The sequence below is a fragment of the Temnothorax nylanderi genome, unplaced genomic scaffold (assembly GCF_030848795.1).
Source record: "Temnothorax nylanderi isolate EJ_2023f unplaced genomic scaffold, tnyl_v1.0 TNYL_tig0050_pilon, whole genome shotgun sequence".
Lineage (NCBI taxonomy): Eukaryota > Metazoa > Arthropoda > Insecta > Hymenoptera > Formicidae > Temnothorax > Temnothorax nylanderi.
This window is the reverse complement of record NW_027249112.1, coordinates 324,135-339,069: the sequence shown is the minus strand read 5'-3', so window position 1 is coordinate 339,069 and position 14,935 is coordinate 324,135. Positions and strand designations below refer to the sequence as shown.

The 14,935-nt window shown below is 35.3% G+C and overlaps 3 protein-coding genes and 1 long non-coding RNA gene across 4 annotated transcripts in view; all 4 read right to left on the bottom strand.

The window, feature by feature from the left end:
• Positions 1-2,032, bottom strand: part of LOC139772488 (uncharacterized) — a 43,350-nt gene extending 41,318 nt beyond the window's left edge. Inside the window, exon 1 of the mRNA XM_071706222.1 lies at positions 1,767-2,032. The gene's annotated coding sequence lies outside the window, so the exon portion shown is untranslated. The remainder of the gene's footprint in view (positions 1-1,766) is intronic.
• A 1,037-nt stretch (positions 2,033-3,069) lies between these two features.
• LOC139772489 (uncharacterized) lies at positions 3,070-7,274 on the bottom strand. The gene is made up of 4 exons (XM_071706223.1): positions 7,119-7,274; positions 6,281-6,581; positions 5,503-5,848; positions 3,070-4,976 (listed from the first exon to the last, which is right to left on the bottom strand). Exons 1-4 carry the CDS (start codon positions 7,158-7,160, stop codon positions 4,733-4,735), a joined length of 933 nt encoding a protein of 310 aa, XP_071562324.1. The 5' UTR covers positions 7,161-7,274; the 3' UTR covers positions 3,070-4,732.
• A 461-nt stretch (positions 7,275-7,735) lies between these two features.
• Positions 7,736-12,572, bottom strand: LOC139772490 (uncharacterized). Its single transcript, XM_071706224.1, has 4 exons — positions 10,706-12,572; positions 10,043-10,402; positions 9,112-9,532; positions 7,736-8,615 (listed from the first exon to the last, which is right to left on the bottom strand). Exons 1-4 carry the CDS (start codon positions 11,220-11,222, stop codon positions 8,222-8,224), a joined length of 1,692 nt encoding a protein of 563 aa, XP_071562325.1. The 5' UTR covers positions 11,223-12,572; the 3' UTR covers positions 7,736-8,221.
• A 520-nt stretch (positions 12,573-13,092) lies between these two features.
• LOC139772514 (uncharacterized) lies at positions 13,093-14,735 on the bottom strand. The gene is made up of 2 exons (XR_011718150.1): positions 13,805-14,735; positions 13,093-13,692 (listed from the first exon to the last, which is right to left on the bottom strand). It is a non-coding gene; the product is annotated as an uncharacterized lncRNA (long non-coding RNA).
• Between the last annotated feature and the right edge of the window lie 200 nt (positions 14,736-14,935).

Below are 14,935 nucleotides of genomic sequence, written 5' to 3'. Positions count from 1 at the left end.
TAAGTAAAAGTCTTCCTTCAAGATGCTTCTTGTAAAAGTGAAAAAAGTAACGTGTTATTTATTCTGTATTCTATATTTGACAGTCGAAGTAATATGATTGTTTCTTTGAAATGTATGTAAAATTAGAATATTTTTTTCCCCTTGCCATGTAATCATAGGCGCCGACTTTATGGGGGCAGTGCACTTTTTGCCTCCCTCCCATTAATTTTATTGTGAAGGCGGCGCCCCCACAATAATTTAGACCTTTCTTTGTTTGTCTAACAACCACAAATAATTTCTGGTTATGGAGATAAGAACTTGTCAACATTTCAAATTTTATGAGAAACATGTGAGCAATTTTAGTTGCATGTACCTTAATTTATAGTGTGTGTAACGAAAGATGCTATCCATCGAAAAGTGATTGCTAACGAGTTTATTAACCCTTCGCAGAACAAGTGGGGCTTTAAAGACGAAGCAGCAAATTTACATATGTTCTGCGAAGGGTTAATCGAAATAAAATCCGTTGCGCGAACTTTTTTCGATTATGAGTTTTCTTTTCAATTTTGTATGTGCATTAAATATTTTGTTTGTACCTACATTTTATTTTACATGTAAACATATAATCTGAAGGTTACTAAAGAAAGGTCATTATTTGAAATGCTTGCCTCCTGCTCCCCCAATATTTTTCCCAAGTTAACACCGCTGGTCATGTTAACAATAAAATTAAAATAATTAAATCAATAAATTAAAATTAAACGACAATGTTAACAATCAATCGAACTGCTATTGAAGAAACAGCGTAAATATAAAACGTAAATATAACATATACTGAAATAATGTCTCTGTTTGTTGTAAACGTGCCAATTCACCTGTTCGAAATGGGGATTAACAGGCAAAAGAAGACGGTCGAATTTAAATTGAAGAAAAAATAAATTGAAGAAGCAGACGCGCGAGTCTTTAATTATACGCAAAAGCTTTCCCGATGTAACAAAATTATTCTCTTTGATGCGTGTTAGCCGTGTACGGCGTGTTAATTATTCCCGCAACGTTTAATCGTTGCGCTCTTTGCATTTTCAAGTGCTAGTGAATGTACTATATTGGCCTCACGCATGGGCGTACCCATGGCTTCGTCGAGCTGTGTTTCGTCTTGTAAAAAGAAATATTCCGTTTGTTCTAACCGGTAATGATATAATGATTTCATATTACGTGAGTCATGACCGTTATGGTAACAATTAAGAAAACCGAAAATGTGCCAATATACCGTCGGTCCACGTCAAATTGATACAGACTCCCGTCCCGGATAATAGGGAGATCCTGATTCAAACCCTGCTTGGGGTGATATTTTTCATAACATATATAGTGGTTCTAAAGATGCGTATTAGTATCAATAATGTTAAATTAATTATCAATTTAATTATGTGATTATACCATTCTAGTTTCAGCTTCAGACTGCGTTTCGAGACCGACAATAACGGCATGTGTGGTTTGCGAAGCGAAAAATATTATTAGGCACAAAAGATCCCGACCATATATTGGCACATTTGCTGTTAACTTGAGTATAATGATTTCTCTCGAAAAATTGCAAATTATTCGATTGAGAAACATGTTCCAAATTCCAGTTGCATCTCCGAACTCGCGAGATGCGTTTCTTAAAAATACAATTCGTTTGAAGGAAAAAAATGACCAATATCTATTATTGGATTTCTCTCTCATATTTATTATGTTATAATCACAGATCATCGATCATTTCAGTCAAAGACAGCCGGATAAATATCAGCGAGACTTACCGACGCCGACGAGAGAAAATTGGATCGCCGATTCTGCGGTTCCGCTGTATTTAATGCCTCCAGCTCCTGCGCACCCCTCGATCATTCGTCAGTCGAGACTCGTCAGAGTGAAAAATTGAACTGTTTAAGTTCCGGGCTGAATGACGAGCACTCGAGTGTACACATCTGGCGCGATGCACGCGGGTTGGTTTGCGTCGCGACGCCGCGTGCCGACTGAAGCCGCCGTCGCTCTTCTCTCATTCTCCAGTGACGATCGAGGGAGAGTGTGCGGGCGCGCCTGCCAACATCGGGACGCCGCCGTCGCCGCCGACGCCGTCGCCGTCGCGACCGTGACGTTCAACCACCCCGCGAGCAGCTTGCCAGAAGACGCCGCCGTGAATCCTGTGCCCACGTGATGCGCAATCGACCGGTCGTTTATCCGTCGGTTAACTGACGACGACGGCGACGGGAATAGTAACGAGGAAGCAACGACGGGGACGACGGCGACGGCGACGACGAAGACGACGGTGCCGGTGCCGGGCGTGTCAAAGCGGAAAACGTTCCGCGCGTTGCGTTCCCTTCGTCGTCGAGGAGACGCGATGCAGCCCTGCGATCGATCCGTTTCACCCCTTCGTGTGTGCATCGCGCGGCGTGGCGCGGCGCAGCGCATCTCGTCGGCAGCGCGAGCAGGTGGAGCAGGACGAACGAGCATAACGCTCGGGACAATATGCGCGACGATGGTGAACGCAACGGCTGGGAGGGTGGATCGGCGCGGAGTCGCCGGAGTCGCCGGAGTCGCCGGGAATGGAGAAATAAGCGAGGGGAAAGAGAGAACGAGCGCGATCGCTCGTAAATTTCGGGCTGGGGTTCACGGGCTAGTCAAGGTCGCGCGACTCTTAACGGCACTTGAAATCGCAGGGATCGAGACGTGCAATTCGTTGATGCGATCGCGCGCAGACGGACGCCAGATATAATCGAATTACGCTCTTTAATGGAACTTTTAATTTCTCTTTCGCGAGCAATGGAAAAAAATATTGATTTTACTTCTATAAAGAGAGATGTAACTTTATATCAATCCTGTTTAATCCGATTTGCGAAACTTATCTTGGAAGGCGACCGTGTAGTCGAAAACAAAAACGATGAAAAAAATATATACATCTATTTATAATACGATATAACGTACTCATGTATCTAATGGATAATATAATAGTAGTTTGGATAGTTTGTAATATTGCATATAAAGGTAAATAATCTGCATTGTAAGTCAGATTTGTGAGCATTTTTATCGTTCACAGCTTATTATCTAGATGTCTAAATTCAATTTCAAACTTTATAAAGTTTGCGCAACAGTTTGGAACACGTAGAAAATAATAAACTAATGTAAAACTCAATTTCAAAAATGAGAATCTGATAATGTACAGAATGTAACTTGTTATTACGTTTTTCTTTTTTATACACGTTATAAAATGACGCTTAAAAAGACTTCTACAATTTTGTACATTGCTCAATTAAGAGAGTGAGGACAATGGTCAGTAAAAATACAAGATAAAACGATAAGTATCTGAAAATGTAATTATGAAGAGTGAAATCAAACAGAAAATAGCAAAAAGAGAAGGCAGACAATACGTGATATATTTCGCTACTTAGAAGTTAGCCAAGGTCACGATGGCGATTGTTCAGCTTGCAAGTGCCCAGGAAACACCCTAAGTGGGAGTTTCTGAGTGCAATTGAACGAGAGTGATGTCGTAAGCTGGGAAAGGTGGACTTACGTAAAGTTCTGCAGCATATCGTCGGCTTCTCAGCGTAGAGCTCTCGATCGAGACGTGCACAAAATGGGCAAAATTACGTAACGCAATTGGGATTTAACGATATTTATTAGCTGTTCGTTGATGCAGGTGGATACAAATAATTCCTGTTTTACTCAAGTTTAATTTCAGATAAATATATATCGGCAGGAAAAGCTGTGAAATGCTTTGAAGAAATACTTGTATTGATTTAAGCTTGTCTTGTTAAAAGAGATCTTGCGTAGTGGCATGAATAATACATGAAACTTGATAAATAGCGACTAATTTAAAAGAAAAAGATAAGCTTCGTGTAGATATGCTTTATCTATATTGACGCCTTCGTTATACACATCCTTACAAAACTTCCATCTTTGCAACACAAATAAGCGTTAAGAATATAAAGATTGCGCGATTTATATTTGTCCGTTTACTATTTGCTAAAGCCAGAACTATTTTTCGGGACTTAACCATCTATCTTGAATTATCGGCACAATTGATTCTAATTTTATACGAAACCACATGAAAAGAAGACAATTATGTCAAAATAAAATTCAAAAATCTCGCAAATAAACTTTTAATTATTTGCGAGATTTTTGAATTTTATTTTGATATAACGCAGATTTTGTGTTTTACCGCCGCTTATTCTTGTTTTATTCACATTATAAAGTATCTTTGCAAGGTACCTCACTACTTTGTAGAAAATTTCCTGTGGAATTGCAATTGGAGTCTTGAATTCGCGCAAGAGAAGTTCTCCAAGGTTTCGTGTACATATACAGGATCGTAAAATGCTGTTTGGATCTTGACGGTAACTTTAGAAAAGGAGTAGCACACATAGGACAAAAAGTTTATAAAGTTCCAACATCCTTCTCGATCCTAATTCTAAAATAAAATCTAATGCATCCCGAGATTCGACAAATGACAATTTATAAGATTTATAAGACTGAATGATGTAGCTGTTTTATTATTTGATGTAAATATACATCGAATTATTGGAGCATGTATATTGCATATGACTAACTACATGACTACATGCATTACATTTTATACGTGCAATTGTTAGATTGTTAGATTGTAAACAAATATCAAAATATAGATACATAATACAATTTTATACAAAGTAAATTCTTTGCCATTTGCTAAAGCATCGAACGTAAAATGTAAATTGTTATTTTTGAAATTGCAGTTAAGCTTAATTTTGAGAAACTACGATTTGGTAATGTCAGTTCTTTTCCCCTCATTCTCATCGTCGGTTTCATCCTCGTCGGCGGATAAATCCGAGCAATCCTCTTCAGCTTTCTTCGTGGATTGTTCCTCGTCAGGTCGGCTCGATCGAACGGTCTTTGGTTCCCTTTCTACGTCGTCCGTATGAATATCCCTCTTTGGATCGTTCTCATCCATCTCGTAATCGTCCGCCTTATCCTCGGCAACCTCTTCGGGATTCTGCGGGCTGGAAATCCCTTTGATCGTTTTATCGAGTTTCTAGACCTACATTGTGGCTCGCAGTGCGAACACTCTGAGCAATTATGACGCTAGAGTCTAATTATTTCGCCTAACAAGAAGCAATTATGCGGAGATAAAAATAATTTTATTGATCGTAGAAAACGATGGGTTTATTATTAGAGAAACGTAAACTAGATAGATATATCATATTATAGACATCCTTTTTTGTCTATTTACATTTAGCTGCTCTTTTAAACTGTTAGTATTTAAACTGTAAGTAATTAATAAATTATATAAAAAAATAATGAATTATACTATATGTATATTATCAGCAAATCTACATACATCTGTTTTACGTAAAGAATAGAAATGGTCTTAAGTTTATCTCTTGTTCTGTCCCTCTCTTCTTTTGGATCATCACCAATTTTTGTTTAAATTGCAATTTTTGTATGCCCTCGAGCTTTTTGATAATCCTGCTATATTGCGAATAATGCGAATTGTATGTCATTATGCGGATTATGCCTAACAATTACCTGCTCTTCCTTCTACGTCCTTTACTACGAGATCGGCTCCTTCTGCTCCTCCTCCTTCTGCTTCTACGGCGCGTCCTCGAACCGCTTCTCGATCTTCGACCTAGCCTTCCTCTCCTTCTTCGCCTTCTCTTTTGCTCCTGCACTTGAAGATCCTCGAGTCTGGTCGGAATATTACGATTCTTCGAGAGAGCTGTATCACAAATGCTCTTGCTTCTTCGCGAATTGCTTTTCATTAAGTCCGAGGATACGCGTAGAATTTTATGCGTAGGATCAGAAGGGATAAGGTAGCCGGATTCGACACCAAAGTCCAATGCCTTTTTCATATACTTTCTTGCCTTTCTTGTATCTGTTAAAAAATATTTATAAAATTTGAGGCTGAAAGTTATTTTTTGAATAAAAACTTTTTGTGTATTGTGTCTTATCTTTCCTTTCAATTGCTTTAAAACATTACACACATACATAGGTATATATACATATACATATATTATCTGATATTTCTCTTTGAGAATTATATGTAGATTATTCAGATAAGCAGATTGGATTCTATATGTACAAAGTATATTTTGTATATCAATTGTATTAAATGTAATATCACGTTATTATTAAAATCAAGTTGAAATTTTATATAGCATATCTACATGTCAATCATATGATATTTGTAGAAGTAGTAAACAGTTAAAAGCGTTGTGTGCTCTATCTTTAAATCGTTACTGCCATTGCAATTCAATTTGTGTATTATATAGCGATTTATAACTATTTTTCTAATTAAATTTTGTACCTTCGCCATCCACGCATTTTTGCAAATGTGAGATTGGCAGATCCTTAGAGATAGGACGTCGCTTGACGTTCTGCAATTTCGAAACCCTACCACTATTTTTGCGCTGTCCTTGCTTTACTCTGTACCCCATGCCCTTGTCGTTGGTTCGCGAAGAATCCATGACTTCGTCATGATTCTCTTGACCACAGCAGCATTTGTTCACGAGACGACATTCCGTATCGGGTAAAGCTTCATTCGCAACAAGATATTTGTAGACCAACTCGGGAATGTTTGGCTTGCGACGACGCTCTTTAATTACATTATAATAAATAAATTATATATTTATTTTTATTTTACATAAATCTTTTTATTCTGTTTTTTTAGTATTAAACAATCAAAAAATAGTTAAAACATAAAAAATGTATAACTGAGGCACTAATGTTAATGTTGATTTGCTGGCATCAGATATACTATTTTAACCAAAATCAGAAATTAAAAGACTGCATCTTAAATACAAATTAGCTAACAATAATGCCGTATATAATTAAATAATATATATAACAACGTATTAATATTATAATAAACTAATTTATGCGTAGATATATAGTTCTGATTTTATAAACATATAGATTAAAATATTAGATAATACTGTAATATATACACATAAATACATAAATAGGAGAAGCAGATATTATATTTATATAGAAAAGATTTTTCTTTTTACATCTATCGCAAATTAAAATTTGTATAACATCTGCGTCTTTGCTGCTAGATTGGGAAAAAAACCATGAAGATATTACAAGAGAACCGACATGACTAAAATTCATTTAACTCATCGAAATAATTACTCACTCATTTCTTGGTGATTTTGTGCGTTCCGATGCTTCTTTATGCGAGCCATTTTAGGGTTACTATTAATTCTGTTATGTCTTTCGGTTTTCAAACAGTGTGAAAGATTTGTTGTCTAATTATTGAATATATCTGATTCAATTTTTTGAATTTTCTGGATAATTACTTGATCGCGACGCGAATTTTGCTTAAAATTATCCGAAATGTTGGAGATTAAAAAGGAAAAACAATGACGTCGTCGGCGCTTACTTCATCTCTCGTCTTTCCTTTTTCTTTTTTTTTTGTTTTGTTTAAAGTGTCATTTGTAATTATCGTTCGAGTAATCGATTAATTACTAATTAAGTTTGCAATAAATCACAAACAGTAATATACGATATATGTATGTATATCAAGAAATCAAAAGCTGTAATTCTTTAGCTTTAAATAGTCAACAAATTTTTTTCTTTTATATACAATGTTACTTGTTTTAATTGTGAGTTGAATTCGAGTAACAGGTTTAACAAAGTTAACAGGTTAACTTTGTTAAACCTGTTATATTTAAAACTAACTGGATTTATTTTGACATATCTAATAGAGAGAAATAGGACAGCGGATGGAAAACAGAAATAGGAATTTTAAAATGTTTATGACAGCAGTATTTTGCAAAGTTTAATTAAATCGGCAACAATTCCGAATAAGCGTTGTAGGCGTTCAATAAATTGTCCCTCGTCTCGAATATAAATAAAATTAAATCTAAAAAATCTCTGTCAATATTCAGAAGCAACTATATAAATGTAATTACTTGTTTATTAAATTACTAATATTACTGTGTCAGTAGAACATTATCAATTAATTTAGTCTAATATTAAAACGTGAAGAACGTATCCTGGAAAAGACTAACAAAATTAAATGTTTGCGGAATAGATTTCTTTCCCAAAATCTATATAAAAAATAGTAACGGAAAGAATGACGACACATGTTTGCGATATAAAAATATAATTTTAATTGGATCTTACAAAATTTTATGTAATAAATATATTTTACAAACAAAATGAAAAAATAAAGAGTATGAAAGACAGAAATTTCTCGTTTCTAGACTAAAAAAGACGTCATTCAAGATACGCGTTTCATTCTTTAATGTTCCATTTCTCTGGTCGCTCTGTCATTCATGTCATGTTCGTCACTCCCTTTTTCAGACTTTTTGTCATTGTCTTCATCATTGGAATTCCTACTTTCTATGCTGTCATCGTTGATATTTTCCTCGGTCTTTCGTTTCTCCATTTTCTCTTCGTCCTCTTGGCTCGACGTCGACTTTCGTCTCTTAGCTCTATTATTTTCATTGCTTTTGTACTGATCGCGATCTTTTTCGCTAACGTCCTTACAACTTTCTTCAACTGGTTCATGATCATTCTCCGCACGTTTCGCGGAGAAGGACGTACGTCGTCTTTTGACTGACTTCTTAATATTTCCGCCGTCGTCTTTTTTCCGTTGTTGTTCTCGTTTATTGTTGATCGTATTGTTAATTTTACTAAAACAAACACGGTTTAAACAAATTAATTTTTTAAATTAAATAAATATGCACTGGCAAAATTTATTACGTAAAACAGTCTCGCAAACACTGTGCTTCACATGAATACAATGAGAAAAAGAGAATTTAATACCACTGTGACATCTTTTTATCTTCTCGCTTCCCACGTTTAAATCTCAGTCATTCATAATGAATTTCAGCTTATTAAAACGTCCGTACTATATTAAAGTTCATTAAATCCATTTTCGTTACACATTTAAGCTTGTTAAGCCACTGTTTAATATAAAGAACATAAGAAAAAAGCGATAAAAAAAGTATTTTCAGAAACGGATTTGTAAGAAATAGTTTTAATTTTGCGATACCGCAATTTTATGAGAAAATTTTAAAACCGTTTTCAAATTTTATATACATCAAATGGTTACGAGAAAATAGTGAAAGACAGAAAAATTGCACACACACAATAAATGTTTCTTTTAAAATAAGATAATTAACTAACCTGTTTTTTCTCGTGACAACTTTTAATTTGTTTTTCTCGCGTAACGATTTACTAGACGATTTTTTCGGAGTGCTCCCTCGCGTGCTCAAACTTCTGGCAGGACTTTTAGCGAGTTGCGCTCTGTATCTCCTTTTCGATGCCGTCCGCCTGTCGTCCGCATTGTGAATAAGGGGCTTATCTCGCGGTATTCCGCGACGCATTGCCTTTCGATCGGCGACAGTTGTCAAATGCGGCTTCCCTCGTCGAGCGTTGCGCCGTCTTTGTCGAGACTCGGTGTCGGTCGATCTCCAGCTCCATGATTGTGTGTCCAGAGTCGGGCACACACGAAGCACATTACCTTGCGGATCGGCCGGGATCAAGTAACCCGATCTCACGCCGAAAGATAGTGCTTTGCGGATATACTTCTTGGCGTGTCGCTTCCCTATAATGTGGATGTCATTCGTTGCGTCATCATCTCGTGAACTTTGACGTCGCCATTAAGAGCGCTCTTACGTATATAACAAGATATAATGACAATACGATACACGTACACAGACGTACCAAACGGGTCCGTCTACTTGGAACGGGCTCGTTTGATGCGTCTGTTCTAGAAATCATCGTTACACTTACCTATTCGTACGCTATAAATTGTTAGAAAAAAAAAGAAGAAAAAGATCTTTAAAATTTCTTACATAAAATAATAGTTTTAAAAACTGTGTGCAAAAACTTTTTAAATTAAATGGAAAACAATGGTAGAAATGATTTTATTTTATGTATCTTGGTAAATTCTCCAAAGAAGATTTATGCAAATTTTTAATGTGAAAAACAATTATGTTAGCAGTTTCTTTATGTTTCTATGAGAGGAAGAACCCAAAGTTTTTCTGCTATTACTATTCAACATTTATTTTTACCACTATGTATATAGGTTGAAAAATTCCACTGAATAATGCACCTTCTTCGATGCCAGCTTTGATGTAACTGTTAATGAGCTGCACCAGGGATCTTTTTCTGAAAAGTGCTTTGGCGTTGTTGAGCGAGTTTGCCAGCTTGATTGGTTCCATTGAAACATTTGACACGCTGCTATTCGCGGAACTCGTCGGCGCCGAGCAATTTGCAGCATCCGTTGCTTCCGTGAGACTATCGATGGATGTAGGTCTAGACTCTGTTGTGTATTCGGGTATATGCACGGATTCCGAATCATCGCGATGATCGACCGCTTCGTACGAGAGCCTTTGCTGCTCGTGAGAATTCTGCATTCTCTGACGCTTCGAGCGTGTCTCGACGCGTTCCGGAGACGGAAAGCGTTTCTTTTCTGCGACAACAAACATATATGTAGCAACGATGTTATAGATTACAAATCGGTATGTTTAGGTTATTTTTAACTGATAATGATAATGCTTTATCGAGTATCGATTATAATTATATACAGAATATACAATTAAAATAAAATTCAGTGTTAGATGTTATACCTAGGATATACTTGGTTTTAGATTTTAAGCTGAGAAGTTCAAGTTGTGCAACGCTTAAGAGTATGTCGAAATAATTTAATTTTATGCTTGGATCTACTACAGCTCATTGATGTTAATCATGTAATTATGTCTCAATCGTATTATACCTTGATTATATTTATCAATGGTGAGGAGTTCATAGACCAATTGAGGTATACTGATGGAATTGGATGGCTGCCGTCGATATGGAGTACTCGCGCGTTTACGGCGTGCCGGTTTAACTCGGGAACGAGTGTCGGGATGTGATATTCGTCGTGTTACTCGCTTCTTCGCGGGTCTTCGATCTCTCGCTTTTCCCTTTGACGACGCCATTATTTGATAATGATAGTTCTCTTCTGCTTCTGACGGCGAGTTTTGCGTCGCAAAAACAGTTATGGTCGCATAGTTGGCAGCGACTCGAGATAAAAATTGAATAATGCTCTTTCGTTGTTTTGTTCTCGCAGAAAGGTAATGAATTTTGTCGTGATATAGTAGTTTCAAAATAGATGCATGTAAAACAGTGTAAATATAAAAAAGATCATATGTAACTAATTTTTGATATTGCAATAAATTATTTACATAAAAATGTTTTTTATATGTTTTATTTCTGGAGTTGAAATTTTTTGAATGAATTAAAATGTTCATGTTTTAACATTTTTGTGTCTTATTGCTAATTAGTAATTATTTAGCGTAAGTCACCATTCATAGGAAATGTTCTTTGCTGGCAACATTTTTCTGCGAAGTAATCATATTATATAATAATCTATTGTTCAATTTTTGTTTAAAGCTCAACTTTTACACAGTCTAAAGATCGCTTGTACGCTTCTTCAGCGATCTCTCCGTAGGTATCTGTCTCGATGATTTATTGGATACTTGTGGCGCAAACATACCTAATAGGGATTCAAAGACATGCAGTCAATATAAAGATACGTAATCAAGTCCAATTACTTGTCTTAACGGATTCCGTTCGGACCGTGATGCGACGCGGTGAGATTTACTGGCATCATGGGGGTGGACGAGACAAATAGAATGCTCCGTGAAAAAAAATTGCGACGTAATTGCGTACCGTAGAAAGTATTTCTCTTGCCAATTGTCTTTTTTTTTCTTTTTCCTTCAATTACAACGGCAAGTTTCTGCAGATCTATACAAGGACGCCGTGTTCGAGAAACGTTTATAAAATTGTTTTATCGAGTGTGCCATGATTGAATTATTGATGGAGTTACAGGCGTTTTTGTATAATCATAAAAAATCACACACATCGAGATGGAAAACCCCGAACTTTCGAAACGTAAATGTAGGTTGTACAGCGCGCAGAGATGGCAATGTATAAAACGTATTGTTGGCACTTGGAAAAGATGTAATATAATTAATCCTTGTAATTAATGAATTACCTCCATTTAATGTTTCTCACATAGCAGTCCGTTTAATGGTTTCATGAAATTTGATGGCTCGAGAAACGAAAGATTCTTGCGTATTTCGTCAGATTAAGATAATCTGAACAGAAGACAATTTCCTGCGACAATGCAAGCTAATTAATTGCTTCGAGTAACCTGAGACATCGCGCATTAGGCGCAAAAGTTTCGTACCAATCTATAGTTAGATGACCAAGCAAAATAGTCGTAATGTGATACGCCGGTGATGTTATCACAACACAAGTTAATTCGTTAAGTCGATAGCGGCAATTAAAACTCAACCGTTTAATTATCAGAATAAAATATGGGTGCGTTATCTCATTACGCAAATTGGCTTCACGTACAATTACATAGAAAGTTTAGTTACCATTTGTTATCTATGATAGAAGGTATTGAAGGTAGATAGACTGACCACGAAACGACTTATAACGGCAGGCAGGCAGGCTACATTATTTGTGATTAATCGAGAACATGAAAACCGTTATTTAATACACACATGCATACACACACACACACACACACACACACACACACACACACGCGTGGCGTACGTATGTTTAATCTCAGAAATTACAGTGGCCTAGAGCACCATTTCCACGTTTCCATAAATTATTCTATGCAATTTAAACTTACATATATATACTTACGTAACGCCTTTTGTTCTGCGTCTATACACCTAATATGAGAGACGTTGCGTGATGAAAATTTAACTTGAGAACACAGGAAATATTAAAAGCAAGTAAATTATAATTTATATATTAGAATTATAATTTACTTGCTTTAAATATATCCCGTGTTCTCTTGTTAAATTTTCATCATGCAACGTTTCTCATATTAGGTGTATAATGCAGGACAAAAGGCGTTATGTGAGTATACATATATATGTGCGTTTAAATTGTAGAATAATTCACGAAATTCATGGAAGTGGTGCTATAGGCTACCGTATTTCTGATATTGAAATACTCGGATTGAGGAAATTCCTGCGTATAACGCGTGATGTAGCACAGCATTGCTGCAGATGACACTAAAATACTCGTAAAATCGAAAATTGAAGAAAAATGTGAAATAAATGATTTGATCAACTTCACAATTAATACCATAGCTAGCTTTTTATATAATCCATTTAATTTCGAAGAATTGTTACGATATTTTGTACGTAATTTACATTTGTGTGCGTGCGTGTGTCGCGTACAATATTAGAAAAAATGTTGATTTTTTGTATTAGTACTATTGAGATTTTAGATAATTTTAGAAAAAAATAATAAACATATTTTATATTTTTACATATAAATATTTTACAACTTTCCCGAGACATCTACTTAATCAGTCCCTTAGAATTATTTTAGAATTAATTTACGGAGTTTTGACGTTTTCAATTCCAAAGATTCTAAATTTTAAAAACTATATTCTATTTTTAACAGAAAAAAAATATTTACATATTTAGGATTTGCTCGCTGTCAAGCACGAGATATTTCTTCTTATAGCTGTGTGATAATTCCAGCATGCTTTTTCTTCATCAAACATTTGCACGGGTCGTTGTTGATATATGATATCCCTCTTGTCATGAAGAATTCTGTTCTCATCACCAGCAGCTATTGGCTATTTTCGTCCGTCGCGGAAATAAGAGACGCAATCTTTTCTTCTCACTGCATTGATTTACCATTTGTGTCGTTGGATTAAACGGTAATTAGCATTGATCTTTTCTGAAAAATCATAATCGAGGAATCAATAACATATTATTTAAATAACTTATTATAACTTATATATATATTGTATATATATATATATATAACAATGCTCTCTGTTCTTATATACCATCTCTGAGCGTCTTTTAATGTGTTTGTCAATATCACGAGGGGACGTGGAAATCTTTCCCATGTCCGGCAGATTATGAGTTCCTGATAGTGACTATTTCTTATAAAGATCGATGTTTCAGCTTCCTGTTATCTTTTTTTTTACAGAGTTTCTAAAGTGTTATATAACTAAAAATGTTATAAAACTCTTTCAAAAGTAAAATAACAAAATATAAAAGTTACGTAATCTTTTATTCAAGTTCTCTCTCTCTTTCACTCTCTATACGCACACATATGTATATAAACTTAAACACATAAAATCTTTTCTTTTTAATAAATAAAATCTCATATCTGGATTATGTGAAATTATACCTTACATAGTTTTCTTAACATTTCGAGTAAGTGATATATTGATATTTTATCTATTAAAGACAGAAAAATATTTATTGTTTTTGTCAGAAAAATATTTCTCTATTTCAGAAAAAATGCTATAATCATGAATCTAATAAATGCCTTCTACTGAATATGGTGGACATACAAAGAAAAAAATGTGCCGAAATTTGAAAACTCGTATATTGTCCCAAAAAATCAAAATCATAAAAATTGAAAACTATGACAATGTGCCGAAAGGATATAATCTCGAAATCTTAGAAACGTGACAATGTGCCGAAATGTCATAATCCCGAAATCGTAGAAATGAGACGATATCCCGTTATACCGTTCAATCGTATATATACTTTCACGACTGCCGTTAAATCAACTGTAACGATAAAAAGCATATAGTTTCACGATCGACACTATATAAATTGACAATATTAAGCGGTACATTGGCGATTTTGACGACAGTGAACTAATAATATAAATTTACCTTATATCTTGACGAGAACATATTTATTCCATATAATTTTAGCCAAAAATGACTCGAACTTTGATATAGTTCCGGAGTCGGCGCGCAACAAAGATACTTAACAAAAATCCATGAAATCAGCTTGAAAAAAAAACATTATAAACGAGAAAAAAGGCTAAAACCATTTTGTAGTGTTTTTGTATCATTTTTCTATATATTATTTATGATTGCCGAAATATATACCATAAATGTTTAATGAAAATAAGAAGTCGCTCGGCGCACGTTCCGTTAAGATCTTGCGCGCTT